At 39.3% G+C, this 22805-nt stretch overlaps 1 protein-coding gene and 1 pseudogene across 2 annotated transcripts; both read right to left on the bottom strand.

The window, feature by feature from the left end:
- Positions 1–10008: 10008 nt before the first annotated feature.
- Positions 10009–11860, bottom strand: LOC143907579 (uncharacterized). Its single transcript, XM_077424419.1, has 3 exons — positions 11139–11860; positions 10706–11045; positions 10009–10610 (listed from the first exon to the last, which is right to left on the bottom strand). The coding sequence occupies exons 1-3, from the start codon at positions 11559–11561 to the stop codon at positions 10390–10392; spliced, it is 984 nt and encodes a 327-aa protein (XP_077280545.1). The 5' UTR covers positions 11562–11860; the 3' UTR covers positions 10009–10389.
- Positions 11861–13082: 1222 nt separating this feature from the next.
- On the bottom strand, positions 13083–20812 carry LOC143907578 (uncharacterized; annotated as a pseudogene). Its single transcript, XR_013259895.1, has 2 exons — positions 16256–20812; positions 13083–16170 (listed from the first exon to the last, which is right to left on the bottom strand). The product of XR_013259895.1 is annotated as an uncharacterized LOC143907578 (transcript).
- Between the last annotated feature and the right edge of the window lie 1993 nt (positions 20813–22805).

Here is a 22805-nt window from a genome sequence, read left to right as displayed (position 1 = left end):
TTCAAGGGTGGTCCATCAACCTTTTTTCAGATTCCTCTGTAGGTAGTATTCCTCACTCAACACTCGCGGAAACACAGTCGCGCTTATTACCCCGACGAACACTCTTACGAGGGCCCGAATTGTATGCGGTTCCGCTGCCGGGTTCCGGAATAGGAACCGGATTCCCTTTCGCTCGACGGGCGAAACCTTTTGTTTTTTCCTTTTCAGTTTTCTTTACGTTATCTTGTTCCGAGTTTGACGAACTTAGCCCCGCATCTCCTTTCGTGGTTATTTCTTCTTGTTTTGTATGTTGTTCTGCATCTATCGCATAAGCATGTTATAATATTCTGCTTTTCGGTTTTGAATCTGTTTATCGGTAAACTCATATACGATTTTTCCTAAGAACAAATTGTCCAGCTTGTTCTCGGTGAGGTTGCGAATATATTCGACTGCGTACAAGCCGCAGTCGTTGCTGTTATCATTTTGTTGTGGCACCTGTGGAGCATAAAATATATGGCTAGTGGTTTCGGAATAATGCACAGCTTTAAAAATTTGTTGTTTTACTTTGGGCCTGTAAGACTGGTAAGAGTCAAGTATGACACAACCTGCGCATGCCCCCGTAACTGAGTTCTTTTTAATTATTACGGTGAAAAAATGACGATCCATTATATCACATATGATGCAATAATTCGTATTTTGTAGACTCTTACGAATCACGCATGATGGTTGTTTCCTTGTTTGCGCTGCAATTAACATTTGTAACGTCCCTGGGACACATATTTTGACTGTTTCTTCCAGTTCACGTGGAAAATAATGTTTTATTAACAAATGAATTGCATCGTCTGCCAGCATCTCTCCATTTTTTAAGTGTCTGGCCCATGTATTATAAAAATTTGTTTCCGATATTAAATCAGTTCTTTGGGGATCGTCTACTTTTGATAACGATGGGATCAAGGCCGTTGAAATTTGAGGTTGTCTATCATTTTTGATATCCTCGCAGCTTACGTCCCAGTCAATTGTATTCTTGATATTGTACCGTTTTGATAAGTCATACTCATTTACATTTGCCCTTATTATAGACACATCGGATTGTAGAGCGTTTTGTCCGTATATTTTAGGATACAATAAATTCTCATGAATTGACTTATTTTGATCTTTTTTCTCTCCTGCCTTTAATCTGTTTGGTATGGGACTGATTTCTTCGGAGACGTACGCTAATTTTGTCGCCTTTCTTGTGCTTAATAGGTTGGTATAGACTTTTAACGGCTCAAGATTCATTGTCGACGAAAATATATCCGCACTGCTTTCTGCATCCCTTTCTGAGGGATCCCCTTTTTGCATCCCCCGTGCTCTCGTTTCTTTTTTCGATTTTTCACATGTTTCACATGAAAAGAGAACCACTAGGTCCCCTACCTCCAGCCAAGTTGAACAATGAACCCGGCGATAGTAGAGTCGCGCACCCTCCCCCAACCCCACCGAGGAAGGGCGAAGGGCGCGAGAGAACGCAAACAGGACGGCACCGTCCCAAGCCGGGGGACGCCCCCAGGGGGCGACCAACTGCGCCCCGACGCCACAAGAGGGCTCGTGGAACTCATTGCGAAACAATGAGACCAGAGCCCAAAACAGCGGTAAGCGACAGACCCACGACCGGCCGACCCTAGGGGAGGGCCCGCAGGCAAGAGGAACGGACGTCCCAAGACAGAAAGAGTTTGCAGGAAAGAACGCTGAGTCTCAGGTACCCCCAGGAGGAAGCGAGCACCGGCCGCCCCCCACGGCCGCAATTCCCCCCCAGGGATCCGGGAACGTCACCGAGGAGACGCATTGGACCCCGGGAGGGAGGCGGCCCAGAGAACGACCGGCGCACGCCCCCCCCCCCAAGAGATACCCAGGAGAGCCCACGCTGAACCCACGCCGCAAAGACAAAAGAGATCAAATCTCGCAGCGCACGCTGACGCAATTAACAATAATTCCGAATAGGGTTAACCCTATTAACCCTAAAGCGGGAGATTGTCTTCTGCTGCAAGATTCGGAAGCGGCCGCTGCTGCTGTTTAAATCTCTCATTCTCCTCTTTGCGCCCCATGACCCTTTCAGCGAAGGTCGAGAAGGCGGTCCAAGACTCACGCGAATCGCAGATCTTCCTGACAACGGTCGCCAGAGACAGGTCCTGACCGAGGGTTGCCACCAGCTCTCCACGCTCGAGACCCTAGCGGTCGCACTCCGACAGGGTATGCTCAGAGGTATTGGTGACGTTGTTGTTACAATAGCATCCATTATCCCGATTAGGACCTGATTATATTATCTTACAATATTTTATTAAAGTAAGAATACATGTCCTGATCGCGAGGCCTGCTTATGTAACCCTATGAAATTTGGTGTTTGTAATAAATTTTGCGATGAGGAGTATGTATACATAGTCCTTATCAAGACCTGATCAGATTATCTCATTGAACTTTGCTTTTGGCCGTATTAGTTAGCCCGGGGTAATAATAAGGATTATTCGGGTTGGTCTTAGTAAGGTATGCCTTAATGCTTGTCTTTTATCTCTATATATATTTATTCATCCGTCTTTTCTTTTTTTATAATTTTTCGCCTTTTGTTATATATAATGTTTAATATTAATTAATTGATTAATTATGTTTATTTTATTTACATATTTGTTTTAACATAAAGTACTATGTGTGGATATATTTCTTCACTTACATTTGCAGTATATCGCTTTGCAGGCATATCGTCGAACTTGTATCAATGTAAACCTGTATATGTAAATGCCACATAATGTCCGGCACTGTCTTGACGGCCATATTTTATGTATGATGAAAGGCCTACCAAAGAAAAGTTATTATTTTCAATTGTAATATTTTTTTTGGCTACATCATTTAATGTATGTTTTCGTTGTTGTATTTCGTTATCTCTCATGTAGTTTTTATCAGTTGTGATACTTGTGTCAATATAATTATATGAGGTCCATATGTTATGGTACGAGTAGTAGTATTTTTACATTTATAACATGTTTTTTCGCATAAATAATTGTGTCGTCGATCGCTTATTGCATATTATTGAAGCCGTTCTTTATTTCGTCAACATTTATGTTATACGTTGGTGATATTCTTTTACGACTGTAGCCACACTTATCACAATTGTACTCAGCCAGTTGTATAACTCAGGATGCTTTCAAATAAAAAGTCTGTCAAATGCGCAACATTATAATTTGCATTAAGTGATAGATTAGCACGCGTGTGACGTTTTTTCTCTACGAAAAGTGATAGGTTTCATAAAATTGATGCTCTTGTACTGTAATTGTTTGCAATAATTTTTCCGCGTTTTAAAATGTCTATTGTAAATTTTACAAAGATATTCGATGGAATTAATGCAGCTATATTTGTTTTGTAAGTATTATGCATATTCATACCATTTGCAATTACTTGAAAGATAGAGTCAAATGTACAAGTTTCAGCACTATTGATTGTTTATTAATAACAGTCGCTTTGCACATGCAGCCATTTTTTAAATTTATTCTGTATTTTGTTTTAAAAATTACAAGTAAGACGACGTAATAAATATATTGTTTGTATATTTCATTGTACATATGTATATTTAAAAACTGGCAGACTTATAGCTTTGTTTGTATTGCTGAAATCCCAATCAGGGCATGGCGTTAGATAATTTGATTTCAATCGTTTTGAAACGTGGTTTAGAATTTTTGGCTGTTTTCCTTTTTATTTTACCTCACCAATTTTCTATTTCGTTTAATGAGTCTTGCCCCGGATAATCTTTATCTGTATATGAAAACGACTCATTCGCATTATCATTTCGTTTACAAGGTGATTCTGTTAGATTGCTTTGGTCTGATAGTTTAATTAAACTCGATTCTTCGTCATTCGCAATCAGATCAGCATTATCATTTTTTGCAAGTGATTTTATGACATTGTCTTCATCAAGCATTTTTACTGGACTCTATTTTTTTCATTCAAATCAGCATTATCTTTTGGAGGTGACTCTATTATGTCGTCTTTTTGAGACGTTCTTGCTGGATTCGATTCTGTCTCATTTATATCGATTCTTTCATTGGATGATCTACACGTTATTTTCAGTCTACCGTCAGAGTATTCGATATGCCGTAATATTTATCTATTTGCATGGGTAATTGATTTTTAAAGACTGGTCTTTAATTCGGCAAATTCAGCTTCAACAAAAGATGACGTAGCGATTTGTGAACCACGCTTGAAATGCGATTTCATTATTCCCGTCCACAAAGGAAGGTAACATATAAGATATTTTATTTTTCTTTGCGGTTTCGACATTATAAAATGTGTTCACGACAGTTCCGTTCCTTGAAAGTGTGGCAGATCTTTGAGCTTCAAGGAATATATTTTCTGCCCACGTAGTTCAGCTACTTTCTGTAGCAATTTTATCATGTTCTACGCGTTTTCTATCCTCGCGTTCTGTATTCTCATATTCTTCCGGATCTTCAATCGTAATTTCTTTAATCATATTATTAATTTTTATTAGATGTATCTCGGATGGTAATAATAATGGCGTATCATGTATTATTGTCATAGCCTGTTTCTTCGCTTAACGCTACGATTAATATGGATTTCAGAAATTCATATGTTTCATTAAAGTTATTTATCTGATATAATTTTTTTTTTAAGCATCTTAGGAAAAATTGGCGTATTTTAATCGCTCAGCCTTTTAGACAATTCTATTTAGCAATCTTAGCTATAAAATGGCTCACATCTATCTCATGTAACATGATAGAATATCTATATAATTATTATTAATAATCTTATAACATACTTCTAAATAATGACTTATATCATTACAATTTGCAAATATGCGAGCAACAGCAATTAAAATTGCCTTTCCAAAATCCGTTACGACAATTCGAGATTTCGAAGCATCATTTTTTATAATTTCCGAAAAGAAATAGCTTATTATGGCTGCATCTTGCTTTGCGGATACTATTTGGAAAACTGGAAAATTGCCAAGTTTAGAAGCGCAAACGCATTCATATAGGAATAAATGTGGAGATTTTTTGTTATTAGGAAGACGTAATTTCTTTCTTATACTTCCTGTAACATCTATTGCTATAAGACCGTTCTTATCTTTATGGGCTGTTTTGTACATTAGCTGTTGCTCTTGAGCTCAGTACATACAATATATATTATTATATTTTGATTATAATAAATCAAGAGATACGGTTAATGTCTCGCGCCAAGTATACGCGAAGCGAGATCACATCATGGATCTTTTACGCAACGCGACGATTTGCGAGTACCCGAGATTTTAAGATTTTGTAATACTTACTGTGTCCATTAGTTCTGCCATTCCTCCAGTCGAGATGAACGGACGAGGACGAGAGGGAGATGAAGATTTTTGAATCCTCGTCGCGCACTAGATGCACGCGGGGACGCGTGTATGTATGTACTGTCACGACTTTTTGCACTCCCGGACCGCTCTGGGACGTGAGCCGGATCAAAAGGACTTAGGAGAGCGGGATGGTTGACCTCTCCAGTGATTTCCTCGCACCTCCGATACTCCACGAAATGTTCCGAATGTTAGACGCGTACCTTCGCGTCCACGAAATCGCGAAAACCTAAACGAGACGCAAGACGAAGTGTGGAGGTGCGTGGAATCGGCTAGCTTGACCTAATCACGGGCGGGGTTAATGAAGGGCGGCGCGATACTCGGCGGGGTGACACTTTAATTGCATACTCAGTCAGATAATAAAGAATATAACATTTATTGAGTACTGGTTGTCGGGAAAATAACAACGTTTATCCATCCGGCTTCGATCAAACACACACACACACACACACACACACACACACACACACAAGATAATTTCGATAAATAAATTAAGAATAGCCGGTGGCGGGGTGTCGAGATTCATTTAACAGAACTAATATTACTGCGGACGCGAGACACCCACGGAGTATTAATTGGGTCTCTAATAAACCCGCTGAAGGTTTTATTCTCACAAACAATTAATAATATTATATGAATAATGTGAATAATAATAAGACGCTTAATATCACTCACGAGAGTGAGGTTCAACACAAAATGTCGCGAAATAATGGTGCGTCACGCTTGGATTGCTGGAAACCACGTCCGGGACCGTACAAAAACTCTGTCGCAATGGTATCTTAACTTAACGCGAGATATTCGACTCGGGCGCAACGGGGAGGCGCCGAGTCATTCAACCAAGCGAGTCGCGATATCGCTAATAATGTTGGGCGCCAGGTGTGGAGAAGGCCACACCACCCTTGACTCGAAGTGCGTATCTAATATCCACGGAACGCCAGGAAGAACTACGCAATTAACACCTAAACGCACGAAGCGTGTGAACGCCGGGAATTTCTTAGCGCGAGTATAGGACGCAACGCAAGTAATACCGGACGCGAAGTTTCCCAACGCGAGAGCACAATTGTCAACCCGTAATAGCGAGATCCGAACACAAATCGATACTCGATACGCCAGCACCGACGCTCGAACACCAGAATTTCTCGACGCGAAGAAACGGAACGCAATTGACGAACTACCGGCCCATATGCGGCCGTACACCCAGGTCGCGAGGACAACGCAATATACTCGCGATATCGAATGCATCAACGTCTATCGCGATCTCCAGGGATTTGCCACAACGCTGGTACCACGGTTCCGCGGCCACGATACCATCCCGAGGCCCTTCGCTCTCGTTATCGATCGCGAAATTACACTCAATCTTAACATACGTTATCCCGAGCGAGAGCGTGTACCGGAGGGCGGTGTCGTGGCTTTACATATCGCGATGTACGGGCAACCTCACCGGGAATACGCCTCCTCCTGGGCTCCTCGCCGTCGCCTTCCACCACGATCCTCGATCCTCCAGACGAATATCGAAATACCCGACTCGGGGTGGCTATCGCGTATCTTACAAAACGATTCTCGCCGACGGACGACCAGAGAGTGAAAACGCTAGACCCGCTCGATTGCGGAATCGATACGGTACCCCTTCCTGAGGGGCGCGCGAGCCAATCGGGCGCGAGCTTGCAAGCCCGCGGTGTCCCGGCGCAGTGCTGTCGATACGAGATCCTTCGGGGGCGTGCAGCGGTCCCTCGGCGGCGTGCGACTCCTCAATTCTGTCCTTAGCAGCGGACGGAATTCGGTTCTCGCCGGTGTGTCTCCGGTTTGACCCTGGGGCGGTGATCAGTCACCCCGTAGGTCGATGTTTTGTAGAGATCCTTTGCTGAAGCCGGGTGTTCACCCATGCGCTTGGGGCCCCGCTATCGGCGGCCTCGTCCGTCGCTGCCGTACGTGCCGCCCGCCTGCCGCGCTGCTCTCGCCAGCCCGCGATCTCTGCTGCTTCCGCGTTTGCCACCCCTCCCGGGTCATCGATCGTCCGTGATTTTCCTCGCCACGTACTCCCTCGAAGGTTTGCCGGGGTGTAGGTGAGGTGCCGCGAGTATTACATTGCAAAAAAAAAAAAGAACGTTATCAGAATGTGGAAACGCAATTAATTACGACCCCTGGAGATCTCGCCGTTGCCTCCCTGGTCCGTCCCTGTGCGCGAAATTCCGCGTCTTGTGACGGCGGCGGGGCGCCGCGACGAGGCGGCGGAGCCGCAACGTCACAGTACGTATACGAACGTATACAATAAAAGGGATTCATTCCTATACTATGGATAATACCAGCACGTCTAATGTGCTTTGCGATTTGTAAATTTTTTAATGGATCTGTATTTTTCAGCTGTAAACGTTTGTACAGTTCTTCTTGTTGTTTAGTTTTGCGCAAAATTGTCGTTCTATATAAAATTGGTGGGATATTATCGCCAAATGTCATTATTTTATTGGCTTCTTTATTACGCCATACGTTGGCATTTTTATTGCCACTTACCAACTCAGTTGCAATTCTTTCTCGCAATTCATTTTTCAATTATCTTTTCTTCTTATGACTAACTTGTGCAGAAAAACATCTCAGCGTGCACTAAAAAATTACATCATTTTCTTTCACGGGTTTATTATATAAAGTGCCCACAAGTTTCGCACCACATTCGTTGCAACTACCTCTAAATGTTGCATAGCATTTAGCATCGTTATTTTTATATATTTTTTTACGCTTAAATGTAAATGCGCACGGTTTTAGTCTGTTGCCATATTTTATCTGCAAAAATGTGGGTCCATTTTTTTGTTTGCAATGATATATGTAATTACGTTTAAAGAGATTACGTTACGAGATTTGGTTTTTTGTACTATTAGGCTTTATTTGTGCCCACTTTTTTTCTGAAATCAATAACTGAAACTTTTTCACTGCTTTCTCGCAAGCAGAACTGTTATTCAATTCAGTTATATTATAAGAACTGTTTTTCGAGTTATCGCATGTATCTCTTTTATTAATTCCAAATACTTTCAATACAGCACTGTACATTTCAATACAGCACTTCTGTCATTTTTCAAAATTGTGTAAATGTGTTTTAGCGTTATGTGGGATTCTCACTATTTATAATCTTCTCAGATATAGAGCGATAAACGGCATGAGATGGTGGAAATACTTGACCATCATTGTGTATAGTTCTATATTTCTCATCACTTAAAATATTGAGCAACAGTTCCTTATCGTACATGTTGAATCTTGTCTTATAAATTCGTGTCTTGCTATAAATGTACTTCATTATATTACGAACCTTTTTTACAAATGTATGATATTTATTTACATACAAATTTTTATATATTTATATATAATAGATATATATTACCACCAATAATAAACAAATGTTTAGTTAAAAGATAAATCAGGATTTGCGTCCTTAATTTCCAGTTGATTTGAAATTTGAAGACCTGCCATGTTTAAGCGGGTCAATGCATTTTTGAAATTTTTCTTTCTCTTCAGGAGTTAAGTTGACATTTGACCGTTGTATAGATAATGCCGTTATTAGTTGTCGATGCATTAATGTTGATTCGTTTGGATATCTGTACACGCTCCGAATGAATCGTGATCGGTAAATCTGAAGAATAGTGGCCTCCTCACCGATTTCGTTCAACTTGGGCTTAATCGACGCGTTTTTGCACGAAACGACCGAATCTGGCAGAAAAAAGTGTCGCTCTGCCCCGCGAAGCGAGATATTAACGGTTAAAGTTGACGACTATCAGGTTATGATTCCTGTCATACCGACGCGATGTAGCGACTGGTAGCGACCACGAACATGCCCTGTGGCCACACGCGCATGCTCAGTGGCCGCACGCGCATGCAAAAGAAGGTCACGTGACAACTGTCTGCTTGGTAAGTACATACATATTTATGTGTACTTTTCACATACCAACTATTCTCTGCTTTAACAAATTATTTATGTTTTGTTAACTTAAACGCTTAATAACTGTAACAGAAATAATTTGTTAAAGCAGAGAATAGTTGGTATATGAAAAGTACATGTAAATATGAACTTTTCATATACCAACTATTCTCTGCTTTAACAATTTTATTTCTGTTTCGTTAACTTCAACACTCAATATCTGTAACATAAATAATTTGTTAAAGCAGAGAATAGTTGATATATGAAAAGTAAATATTTATATATACTTTTCATATACCAACTATTCTCTGCTTTAACAAATTATTTATGTTTCGTTAACTTAAACGCTTAATATTTGTAACAGAAATAATTTGTTAAAGCAGAGAATAGTTGGTATATAAAAAGTACATGTAAATATGAACTTTTCATATACCAACTATTCTCTGCTTTAACAAATTATTTATGTTTCGTTAACTTAAACGCTTAATATTTGTAACAGAAATAATTTGTTAAAGCAGGGAATAGTTGGTATATAAAAAGTACATGTAAATATGAACTTTTCATATACCAACTATTCTCTGCTTTAACAATTTTATTTCTGTTTCGTTAACTTCAACACTTAATATCTGTAACATAAATAATTTGTTAAAGCAGAGAATAGTTGATATATGAAAAGTAAATATTTATGTATACTTTTCATATACCAACTATTCTCTGCTTTAACAAATTATTTATGTTTCGTTAACTTAAACGCTTAATATTTGTAACAGAAATAATTTGTTAAAGCAGAGAATAGTTGGTGTATGAAAAGTACATGTAAAAACGAAGGGGGGCTTTTGGCCTCCCCCCCTCGCACCCCCCAGCGGTTGAAAAAGCGTGGAAATTAACATAATTTATGATATTAACATAAATTTATGACAAATTAATAAATTATTTAATAGAACATAATGTGATAAGTAATAAAATACATTGTCCAAAGTACAATAATAAATTAAAGTTAAACAGAGATAATTTCTCATTTCGTTGACAAAAAGTATTATATGAGAAAAGTAAACATAAAAAATATGTGGAGAAACAATGCACATTAAAAGGAAGTGTTAGATTTAATACATGGTTTAGCAGATCTAACTTAATCTTGAAGTTATGTAGCCTCCGAGACATCTGCTTCATCGTCCACAGTCTTCGGTGGATACAAGTCCGCAATTGCACGGAAAAAACTGCTTAAGCGATCTTCATAAGCATGAACGCGTTTGAAGAGATATTCAGCTAAATATCCCACTAAATGCGAAGAACGCGTTCCATACCGTGGGATATTAGCCCTTACTTCTCTCCAAACACGTTCAATGTTCTGAGTGTGGGCTCCTGAATAGACAAACAAATAGAAATTAGTAATGTTAAAGTTTAGTGTTGTGTATTTCGAATGCATATGTTGCTCTTTATATTTGCAATGTAATTACCAGTATCTGGGTCGACGAAATTCATCGAGTGATTTACTGTCAGATGTTGAAAGCCTTCACTGTTTAAACAGTTGTACGACTTCCAACAATCCGACATTATCGTCGTCCCAGGTAGAATCCACTCCTTGATCAGCTCAAGCAGAGTTTTTTCCGTGCGGTCTTGCACTGGCACAATAAAAATTTTTTTTGTGCCACGTTCGTATCCACCGAAGATCCACTTTCCGTCGATTATTCGGCCACGATTGTACTTCCTTTTGCCGATTTTTGCTTCGTCTATTTCGACGATTATATTGGGACCTCCAAGTTTCGTCGAATTCTTTTCGGCCCAATATATGCAAACCTATTATAACAAATCAACATATCAAATTCTATAAATATATAGATATCTATTGAACATATATTCATTGTATTAAGGATATTAATTTATACTTACTTCTCGGCAAAAAGAAATCCAGTCAACAACCGAGTGCTGAGAAAGTTGCAACTCTGTGCACATAAACATAAGTCTCGGAGGTCTCAACATAATAAAATATGCAGTCATCCTGCATATTGTTTCCAAGCTTAATTTAGATTTGCTGAACCATGTATTAAATCTAACAGTTCCTCTAAATGTGCATTGTTTCTTTACATATTTTTTATGTTTATCTTTCTCATATAATGCTTTCCGACAACGAAATGAGAAATTATCTATGTTTAACTTTAATTTATTATTGCACTTCGGACAATATATTTCGTTGCTTATCACATTATGTTCTATTAAATAATTTATTAATTTGTCTTTATCGTGAGTCACTGCCAAAAACTCGTGCAGCTGCATTTTGACACAATGACTTATGATAAAACAAAAGACTATCATTTCAAATTATGTTACACTTCTGACTTATACCAACCAAACAGTTGTCACGTGATCTGCTGCATGCGCGTGCGGCCACTGAGCATGCGCGTGTGGCCGCAGGGCATGGTCGTAGTCGCTGCATCTCGTCGGTATGACAGGAATCATAACCTGATTCCTGTCAACTTTAACCGTTAATATCTCGCTTCGCGGGGCAGAGCGACCCTTTTTTCTGCCAGATTCGGTCGTTTCGTGCAAAAACGCGTCGATTAAGTCCAAGTTGAACGAAATCGGTGAGGAGGCCACTATTCTTCAGATTTACCTCGTGATCTACGTAATGGTGTTAAGGATCAGGAAACTTGATGTCGTTTAGTAAATTAGTCAATATATTTTGAAATGTTTCGAGAAGATTTTTAAAATTTCTTAAGTCTGATAAAGGAAGAAAACGTCTTGTCAATAACAAATCGCATGAATATAAAATAAACAATTAAGCATAAAATTAGTATCAATGGTTAATCCACTCACAGCAATCTTTCAGTTTATCAGGGAAATCCTAAACTAGAATCTATTCGTTGTAGGTTTATAAAATAATATAATTTTTGTAGAACAGAAGATCTATAAACATGAAGAGAGAGAGTTGAGTGTATTTCACATGAATTCCACTCTTGAATAGTTAAACAGTTGAACAGACCATTAATGTGAACAAAGTTATTAATATCGATGACATTATAAATTCACAAAATATTGTATGAAGTAGTAAATAAGTAATGGAAGAATGCATACATCTTTTACTTTTAAGCTTATTATTATTCAAAAGAACAGTCAAAATAAGATTGTGAAATTGAATTTATGTTAATAATAATGTTTATATAAAGATGATATGCTTATGAACATATATGATAATCGTCATCTGAGAGTGGTTTGTTAATTTAAAACAATTAAAATATATACGCATTTATCCATGTTTTGTCAAATAAAAGAGTATCGGACGGAGAGAGAATATCTCCTAACGTAAAACGCAATCGTATTTTTGGGACGATAATTAATAAATAGAGCAAAGTATATACAACGCAAAGTATCGGAAGAATTCAAATAATTCAATATAATTATAATCAATCGCATTGAGTTCGCGAGATATTTACAAAGACGCGAAATATAGCTTTTACTGACAACGGCCGTGTCTTTCAAACAATTATTAATATTCATAACTAAGTAAGGCTCTATAATGTAAAAGAAAGACCTTAAACGGGCAATAAGAGCACAAGCGTGTCGTTAAAACGCTAAACTTTATTATCAACAGTCACAAGTCAATTAACGAACGAACGAACGTTTCGACCCTTCTTTGGGGTCCTCCTCAGCGTATATCATACATATAAAAATTATCGTCGCAAACATACATACAGATTCTACTGCCGTAAACAACAAATCATCGCTGGTCAGTTAGATGTGCACTCCGACGCGTTCCAGAAAATCGTCGCATAGAAGTTTCCTGGTTGGAGTGCCAGGAAATTTTCAAACGGATGTACTGTCTTTGTCATTGTGACGCAACGCCTGTGGACAAATTCGGAGTGCCGTTCTCTCTCAATATTCATACAGGAACACAATAGATAAAAAAATGGTATCAAACAAGTAACTCACAGGTTTGACATACTGGACGATAGTCAAGTCGCAACGCCACGTCAATCAATTGCAGGAATCGGTGTGTCTCAGAGGACGTTCACACAGAGAATGGCACGCTTGTCTTATACAAGATATCGACGGTATAAAGAAGCGGGGGGAAAGGTCACGCATAATATAAAACAAGTCCGCGTAACAACAATAATTCTAAACTTTAACAAGTCCCTCGATAGCACTAATATATATCTTTGGTATATTTTCAGTATCCGTCTGCAAATTTAAACCTTCTCTTTGCCTTTTTATGTAAATCATTTCTGATATTAAGCGTTTACTAAGGGACGGTTCTCGGTCTAATACTTCCACGTCTTTCCAGTTAAAGTCATGGTTATACTACAATCTGTGGTCTGTTAAGACCGAATGGTTCGCACCACTCCTTCTGATATGCGAGTTATGTTCTTTAACTCTCGTTAAAAGTTGTTTTCTTGTTTGACCGACATAGGAAGCCTCACAATCATTACAATTAATTCTATATACGACATTCCTATGCGATAATCCAGGGAGAGTATCCTTGTGAACTCTGATAAATCTGTTCAATTTATTGAGACTGAAATACGAGAGCTTTATATTAAGACCCTTGGTTAAATTTTTATATTTCTCAGACAACCCAGGAACATATGGTATCGTGAAATATGGAACTTTATCAGTGCTCTCATCGTTAGTAACGTGTCTATTATTAAGTAAAAATCTCAAGCGCTCATGTATCGTCCCAAAAATAAATTCCAACGGATAACAATTATTTATCAGAATTTGGATAAAAAATCTTGTTTTTTTGATGAAATTTTGGGTGCGACAGCATAAATACTCGATCGATCAAACCGATGACCGTGCCCTTTTTCTGACAGAGTGGATGTTGAGAAAGGAAATTTAAATATCTTCCGGAAAAAGTGGGTTTGTGGAACCAGTCAAATTGCAAATGCTCGCCTATGTGAAACATGGTGACCTCTAGAAAGTTCAATTTGCCACCCACACCGATCTCCATAGTAAATTGCAATCTGGGGTGAAATGAGTTGAATGTTTCTAATACGTGAGTGCATTCATTAAGAGGCACTGCCATTGCAATATCGTCCACGTATCTCTTATAAAAAGAAGGAGCAAACTTCAAGCTTCCGAGCGCTCTAACCTCCAGGTCTTGCATCACGATATCCGCCCCTATGGGTGACAAAGGGGAACCCATAGGAGAACCGAAGGTTTGCTGATATTATAACTCCATTAAAAACAAAAAAGGTCGATTCTAATACCAATCTTACTGCCTGAAGAAATTCAGACTCCGGAATCGAGCAACTCTCGGAAATATAATTCCACCTTTTTGCAATGCTGTCAATAACCATCTCCGTAGGCACGTTAGTAAAAAGAGAGATAACGTCAAGAGACATTAAAGTATAATCTTCTCTAATATGGGTTTCGGATAGCTTTTTGACCAAGTCAAAGCTATTCGAGACATGAATATCTCCTTTAGGAAAGCTATTAAACATGACTTTATGGAGAAAAGCAGCCAAATTGTACAACGGGCTATCCACACATGAAACGATGATTCTAAGAGGACAATTAATTTTGTGGATTTTCGGGAGTCCGTACGCTCTCGGCAAAATTCCGTCACTACAATAAAGCCATCTGTACAATGAGTCTGAGATGAATTCTGATTTCCTCCATCTAGTCAAAAGTTCTCGAACCCGAGTTGTTACCTTTCTAATTGGATCTCTAGAGACAATCTTGTAAGTATCTGTATCTCCCAAGAGTTCCTCCATACTGGCTATATATTTGTCTTTGTCCATTGCTACCGTGACGTTACCTTTGTTAGCCCTCGTTAAGATTAAATTAGAATTATCATCCATAAAATTCTTTGTAGCAATCGACAAATGTTTCATCGCGTTATCGTGTGCACTTTCTTACACCTCGTAACCCCGAAGACTATTCACCATATTCGAGAATCGATTTCTAAGAGTTGTATGAGTTTTAATAGGAAACTTCTTTATATTATTTTCAATCCCGGAAGGCTAAAATTCTCACCGAGTTGTAGAAGACCTTGAATATCTGTAGGGATATCAGTGGATGACAAATTAACGAACCACCCATCATTTAGTTGCATTAAGGAAAGTATCGGCGTGGTAAAAGATTTCGGATCTATGTTTATTGCAATTTTTTGACCAGAGCGGTTGAAAGAAGGCACTAACGAGTATGTTACATTATTATTGTCAAGGACCCGGTGTTCCGATGAAATGTTACAAAAATATTCAATCGGTCTAATGTTTTTCCGTTGGTTCATGTGTTTGAAATATAAAAATTCAAATTTCTTGTTTATCCTATTTTTTGAGCTCTCACAGAAGGAATGCAGTGACCACTCTTGTCTGTTAAAGAAGGAGTTGCAGACGGATGCTGGAATACACCGATACATCGCTCCAGAAACTTTATAAACCTGCGTACGTGCAAAGCGAGCATGACAGTATGCATCCCTAAGTTTGATTTGCAATAATTGTTTAAAAAACTTGGATTTACAATGCTTAAATTTCGCTATTGCTCTAAAGTTAAACAGAGTGTTTTCAAAATATGCAAAGATGTTTCCTATATGAGAAGGTATAATGCTATGTTTCCTGCACTCCCGTAAAAACATTATTTTTAACTCGCATTTAATGACGACCTTTCGAAACTTGATTCATTGTTTACATAAATGAACGGCCTGGAGGCCATAATAATATCTAACGTTTTTTATTAATATTCAGTTTACAATTGACGAATTATTTACCACAGGTAAATAACTTGATTTTTTACATACAAAATACTTTTACACGTGGTTGCAACCAAATTTAATAATTCAAAGAAGTACTTAAAGCTGGTAGCTTCTCATCCGGCCTTGTCATTTAAGGTGAGAAGGCGCGGGGATGGGATCGAAATGCAACACAAATTTACGGGCGCTTTTGGTGATCACCATCCAAACGTAATACAGAAGCTCTTGAATGTTCTGGAATCAGAGATTGCCGTTTAGCTTAAGCACCTTAGCCCATTCTCAAGATCAATGATTCCTTAAACTGAACAACGAGAGTTACCTTGTTTGTGGATTTTCCATAGGAAGAATTTTATCTCAATCGCCAGCCGTATGTCTTTATACCTCAAGGCTTTGAAATTTCCATCAGTCGTTAGATCGTCCGTAATGGCGGACATCCTTCAATAACGGGAATAATGGCGAAGTACATCTCCTTTGTTCGTCTGTAGCGTATATGCTGATACAATCTAGCACCTGATGTATCAGGTTTCACTTTTTACTTCAGCCGGAATTCCGCTGAAATCTATACACGAAATCGCGAGCTTAATACAAGTACAATGAGATTACGAGTCTGTCTGACTCGTGCAGCACGCGTGACTTTTACAACGACGAACAGAAGCGTAATGAACGCACGCTCTCTTAAGAACAACCGAACTTTCGTGAAAAAACCGGAAGCCAGGTAGCGCTACTACATTGTATAGCAGCGCCGTTCCGCGACAATATTTTGGTATATAACTAGGACCCACGTTGGTCCCGCTAGAGTCTTTCAGGGACGTAATTAGTGATTTAGTTATTCTAACAGATGGCAGCACACCACTTTTTTCTTTTCCAGAGTTTTGGTCACACCAAAATGTCCTCCTGAGGGAGAATCATGAGCTTCCTCCAAAATTTCTTTGACACGACTTTGGGGAACAACAAGCTGAAGAAAGCTTGTTTTCAAATTTGGAGCTTCCCATTTCTTATAGAGGATTCCTTCCTTTAGAACCAGAGAGTTCCAATGTAACCAATAAATCTGAGAAGAAACGTTCCCACCAGGAATTTCAGAGCGTGGTGGGCGGATCCCTGTTTCTTTGGCTCGCAGAAAGAATGCAATTTCTGCGTCCTCAGTCTGTTCCTTACGCCAAACTTCTGGGCTCTCTCCTTGAAGAATTATACAAGCAACCATTTTATCCTGTTCCTTGATACTTTTTTCCTCAACCTTTTCACAATAAGAACAGCTAAATTTTTCACACCGTCGCCTAGATAGACCGTCAGCATTTTTGTGAGACTTTCCTTTACGATGAATAACTTCAAATTCGTACTGCTGGAGTCTTTCCATCCATCGGGCTAACTGGCCTTCCAAATCCTTAAAAGATATAAGCCATTTCAAAGAAACATGATCAGTACGAATAACAAACCGTCCCAAAAGATAATGACGGAAAAATTTCACAGAGTCCACCACATCCAAAAGCTCTCGGCGAGTGACACAATAATTTCTCTCCGCCTTGTTTAGAACCCGACTATAAAAAGCTATAATCCTTTCCCTCCCCTCTTGTTTTTGCGATAAAACCGCGCCAATACCGATATTCGAAGCATCGGTATTCAAAACAAATTCTCCTTCCTTTTTAGGAAAAGAGAGAATCGGAGGAGAAGATAAAACCTGCTTTAACACTTCAAAATCTCTTTGATGCTTCTCCCTCCAAACAAATTTGGTTTGGTTTCCTGTGAGGGAGTAAAGAGACTTTGCTAAGGAAGAAAAACCTTTAACGAATTTCCGATAATACGAGCAAAAACCCAAGAAACTCCGTAATTGTTTTCTCGTATGCGGTACCGGCCAATCTTTCACCGCAGCTATCTTTTCAAGATCAGTAGTTATGCCTTCCGCCGAAATAATATGTCCCAAATATTTTACACTTTTACTAAAAAAAGGACATTTATTAGGATTCAATTTCAAATTCACTTCTTTAAGACGCAAAAACACTGTCTCAAGATTCTTTAGCATCTCAGCAAAACTTTTACCGAAAATAATTACGTCATCTAGGTAAACTAAACAAATTTTAAATAACAAATCTTTAAGAACTTTCTCCATAAGACGCTGAAACGTAGCGGGGGCGTTACAAAGGCCAAAAGGCATAACAGTGAACTGCCAGAGACCGCTATCGATAGAAAACGCTGTCTTTTCTCTATCTTCGAAACGAATTTTAATCTGCCAGTATCCGCTTTTTAAATCCAAAGTACAAAACCAGATGTTACCTGATAATTGGTCGAAAGTTTTATCTATTCTGGGAAGAGGAAAACAATCCTTTTTAGTTACAGCATTTACTTTACGATAATCCACACAAAATCTGATGGAGCCATCTTTCTTTTTAACAAGAACTACGGGTGATACCCAGGGGCTCTGCGATTCCTCAATCACCCCTTGTTTCCTCATATTCTCTATAATTTTATTCACTTCCTCACGCATTTGAAATGGAATACGTCGGGGAATCTGTTTAATGGGAGAAGAATCTTTCACATCTATAACATGGTTAATAACATTACAATTTCCTGCAATTATTTCCTCAGAAAATACATCCTGAAAATCTCTCAGAAAATGGGCAAAAATTTCTTTCTGAGATTCATTCAAATATAAGGAATTATTCGCAAGAAGTTCTTTCAAGATAAAAGAGTTTCCATCAGAAGAAGTCTCTATTCGAGAACAATTAAATATTTTCTCCTTGTTGAAAACAGAATCAGCAAAGAAAGATTCGAAAACATGATTTAAATTCACTTTTTCCAGAAAATCTTTACCCAATAAACATTCATCAGAAATTTCTGCTACAAACATACGAATTTCAACAGAATATTTACCAATTTGCACATCAACTTTGATTTTAGATTTTAAAGGAACACTCTCTCTCCAGTTGGATATCTCATATAACAACCCTCTACTTTAATTTTTTCTTTTACTTCTTCAACTATTTTGGAATTTACAATGGAAATATCGGAGCCCGTATCTATCTTAAAAGAACACCTCTTACCACCCAATAAACCATCATAACGAAAATCATTTTTATTATTTTTATTAACTACAAAATTTTCGCACGAAAAAACTTTTGGGGGCTTTCCCGCAAAAGTTGAGCCCACCCCTTCGAGCTCAACTAAACCGCGTTTCCTTCATTTGGGCATTCCGATCGGTAATGCCCAGTTTTACCGCACGTCCAGCACTCCCCCCGGCTGGCGCTAAACCTGCTGCTTTGCCAATTCCCTTTCGAGCCTTTCCCCCCTTTCTTTTTTCCTTCGCTTTTCTTTTCTTCACCTCTTTTTTCATTTTTCTCGACCGTGTTCCCTACTCCTCTTTTCGCGAAATTTTTATTGAAATTTTCCCTAAATCTCTCGCAATTATCCTCTTGAATAATCTTTAATGCCTTGGCTCTTTCAACGGCTGCATACAGAGAGGTAATTCCTTCCATCTGTCGCGCTCGTCTGATAAAATTATCCGCGACGGCAGTTATAAATTGTGCGCAAGCGATCTTGTCGCGTAATTCAAACGGGCACTCGGGATACGCCAGACGCGACAATTTATCGATCTCATAGCCGAGTGTCGCCAAGTCCTCCCCGAATTTCTGTTTACGATTCGTAAACGCGGCGTAGCTATTCTGCAATTGCCGCCCTTCCCCGAAACGCAATTCAAGTTTTGCTTTCAATTCCGCGAAGTCCAAACGCTCGACATCTTGTACCGTTTCCAACACCGAACGCGCTTTTCCTCTCAAGCTTGACGCCAGCGCGATCGTTTTCGTCGCGTCGTCCCAATGATTTGCTCGCCCGATCAAATTTAATTGCGAAAAATATTCATGTAGGGAAACCGTCCCATCGTACGTGTTGGGTTTTAACTTATACCCGAGCTCTGCACTCGCGACCGTGACACTTTCGTTCGCGCGCACAGACCGCACTTGTGCGCCGCACGCGTCTGCGATTCTCTCTCTCGCGTTCTGTGTTTCCGCGCCGCTCACGATCGCGGTTCTCTCTCCTGCGTGCGCGTCTCCCGTTTTCGCGCCGCTCATGATCGCAGTTCTCTCGTTCGCGTGTGCGTCTCGCGTTTTTGCGCCGAGGCCGTCCGCAACTCGCGTCGTCGCGCCATCCGCGACCGCGCCTTCTTCGCTAGCGTTCCGCGCTCTTGCGAAATTCGCGTCACGCGCCCCCGAGTCCCCGGCCGCTTCATTATTGGAAAGACTTAGCTGTGTCTGCGCGCCGGAGTTCATCCCACGGAGACGGCGAAGCTCTTCCTCCTGCCGACGGAACGTCTCGGCGTACTCTCTTTCCCTCCGCGACTGTTCTTCGCGCAGGAGTCGGACCTCCTGAATGACGGTCCGAAGAGTTTCGGCAACCGTTGACATCGCCGTCGCTTCCGCAGAATCCCGCTCGCACGAATGTTGAGGTGTATCAATTCGGAGTCTTTTCTTGGTACTCCTTGTATCCATCTCTGCGCTCGTCGCTCGTCTTATCATATCCCGGACGAGCCCCCAAAATGTTACGCTCGTCAAGCGTCAGCCGCACGTTTACACTCACTCACTCACTCGCGGCGCGTTTCTCAGGACTCTCACAAGAAAAGAGGACACGTTGTTAGAAAAGGAAACTCTTTTATTAATCTCCCGTTATTAAAGAAGAGCTCGGGCTGACACGTCCGAACGAGACGAGACCCAGAGCAAATCTGAACATCGGGTATAAACAGAACATCTGGTATAACTGAACATCTGGTAGGAAAATCAATAATCAATTGAGCATCAGAGAAAATCAATATTCACATAAACAAGCGTCACTAAGGACGATTCGCGGCGCGACATTTACTACCGGGCGACTCGCATGAAGCGCGCGGCACGGGCGCAACAGTATATATGGGGCATTCTACGCCAATTCGCAAGGGGTCAAACTTCGACTTTTTTATTTTTGATGGCTGCTCGTTTTTTAACAGGTCTTTACGAGTACTATACTCCTGTAAGATCGTTTCTATAATAAATGTAGCGTTTCCGAAATAGAGCCTGCGCAAAATGAGGACTGCAAAATTTTTAATGAATTTTTTCGCTTATTAGACAAGGTCTAAGAAAAAAATTCATTGAACATAAAATACGCTATTTAGATTATAGTTTATAAAAAAAAAAATTTTTCCAAATTTTTATAATAATAATTTTAAACTAATAAAGTAAAAAAAAAAAAAAAAAAATTGTGAATATCTCGAAAACCCCATTTTCTATTTTTTTTTTGAAATTTATAGAGAATATTCTAGGGAGTATTAGAAAAATTTTAAGACTGGTCCGAAGTGAGGCAGTAGTAATATTTGACTCACAAAAGTGTAGTTAAAAACACGTTTCAGACAATTCTGTATCGATTTAGATGTACTTTTTTTTTTAGTGATTGACGTAACTCGTTGACAAATAAAATGAGTGAATTGTACTTTCTGTACACGCCGGTAAAATTTTTTTTACTAAATTATGATGAAGATTTCGGCATAGCACACGACAATTGCGATGAATAATGTGGGAAAGGCGAAAAAAAAAATAGATTTATGAGGAAATTTAATTCAATAAGTACATTTATTTAAGAACATATTAATTATTATTTTATTATTTTGTGTTCAGTATAATTATTCGAAAATGAGTAATCTTTAACAATTAATTTATAATTTTTATCTGGTATGACGCAGTGGACACTTTGAGTCTGAGGTATTCTTTTCGTTTGATCGTACCGACCTGTCAAAAATTCGGCGGCGATTTAATAATTTTTTTTGTCCCAATACTTTGTCCCGTCGAGAAGATCGCGCAGTTTTCGCCGCGAGCACGACACATCTGCCATGTTTTTTATTGGTACCGTTTTCCTGGAAAACGTTTGTCGCGGGGGCATTTTTTTCGACCCGTAAAAAATACATCTATGAAACATTGTAGTATATCCTTATCTGGGATCGATACAACTTCTTCAAGTGGCGGAGCAAATTTACAGTTACATTTACAAGAGCGTAAAAGACATACGAAGGGAAAGAAAATAGAAGACACGAATATTTATCAAATTCTGCTCTTGATAATGGAACAAAGACAAAATTTTTACGTACAGGAGGTAAATAAAGCAGATCTCCAAATAAAAGAACATGCTTTTGACCAAAGATATCGTCTTCCATCAAATATTTGACATAGTCGTAAATTTATATACATCAAAGTTAATTTAGATATCCTTGACACTTCATCAATTATAATAAGAATATGTGGATTGCACGTCGTCAGGGCGTGTCTTATTATTAGCAAGTCATTTGTTGCGTAAAGCGAGGGGGCCCCCATTCAAATTTTGGGCGTACACAAGACTATGGGATTACTTGGATTACGCTGGACTACGTGGGACTACGAGAGATTACTCGAGAGTACGTGGGACTACACGAGATTACATGGGACTACGCGAGATCACATTGTTGTCTTCTTCTTGCAATTGCATTTTAATTTTAATTTTACAGGTCTTCCTTCTCTGTAAGGTCAGCAATATCCCAGCGAGAAATGATTCGTCTTTCGACGTCGATTAGACATCGATTCGATGGGTCATTTCTCGCTGGGATAGCATAAGTTCCAAAGAACACAGAGAGGAAGAAGCTGATTAAGGAAATGTAAGCCAGCACCACTGTGTGCAGAAGGTGGTCAACACCAGCATCCTTATGCACTTTACTCAAGTAACTTGTGTGTCCGTTGCTTTCTCTAAATCTGACCTGAATGTAGTATTTTACTGGGAGTGCGAGGGGTTCAAGAAGTGGCCTAAAATATGTCAAGTTGTGTAGGGCAACCTGTTACTTGCAAGAAACATGTCACCCACTTTAATTTATGTTAAGTCTTTGAATTAAT

The sequence above is a fragment of the Temnothorax americanus genome, unplaced genomic scaffold (genome assembly GCF_048541705.1).
Source record: "Temnothorax americanus isolate GAGA-0224 unplaced genomic scaffold, ASM4854170v1 Scaffold84, whole genome shotgun sequence".
NCBI classification, from domain to species: domain Eukaryota; kingdom Metazoa; phylum Arthropoda; class Insecta; order Hymenoptera; family Formicidae; genus Temnothorax; species Temnothorax americanus.
The sequence above is the reverse complement of the archived record's forward strand: the minus strand, read 5'-3'. Positions and strand labels throughout refer to the sequence as shown.

Excerpts from the sequence above, each read along its gene's own strand:
- LOC143907579 (XM_077424419.1), bottom strand. The coding sequence starts at position 11,561 with ATGATAGTCTTTTGTTTTATCATAAGTCATTGTGTCAAAATGCAGCTG. Across the intron at positions 11,046-11,138 it reads GGATTTCTTTTTGCCGAGAA|GTTTGCATATATTGGGCCGA; the intron begins GTAAGTATAAAT and ends TTGTTATAATAG. Across the intron at positions 10,611-10,705 it reads TTTCGTCGACCCAGATACTG|GAGCCCACACTCAGAACATT; the intron begins GTAATTACATTG and ends TTGTCTATTCAG.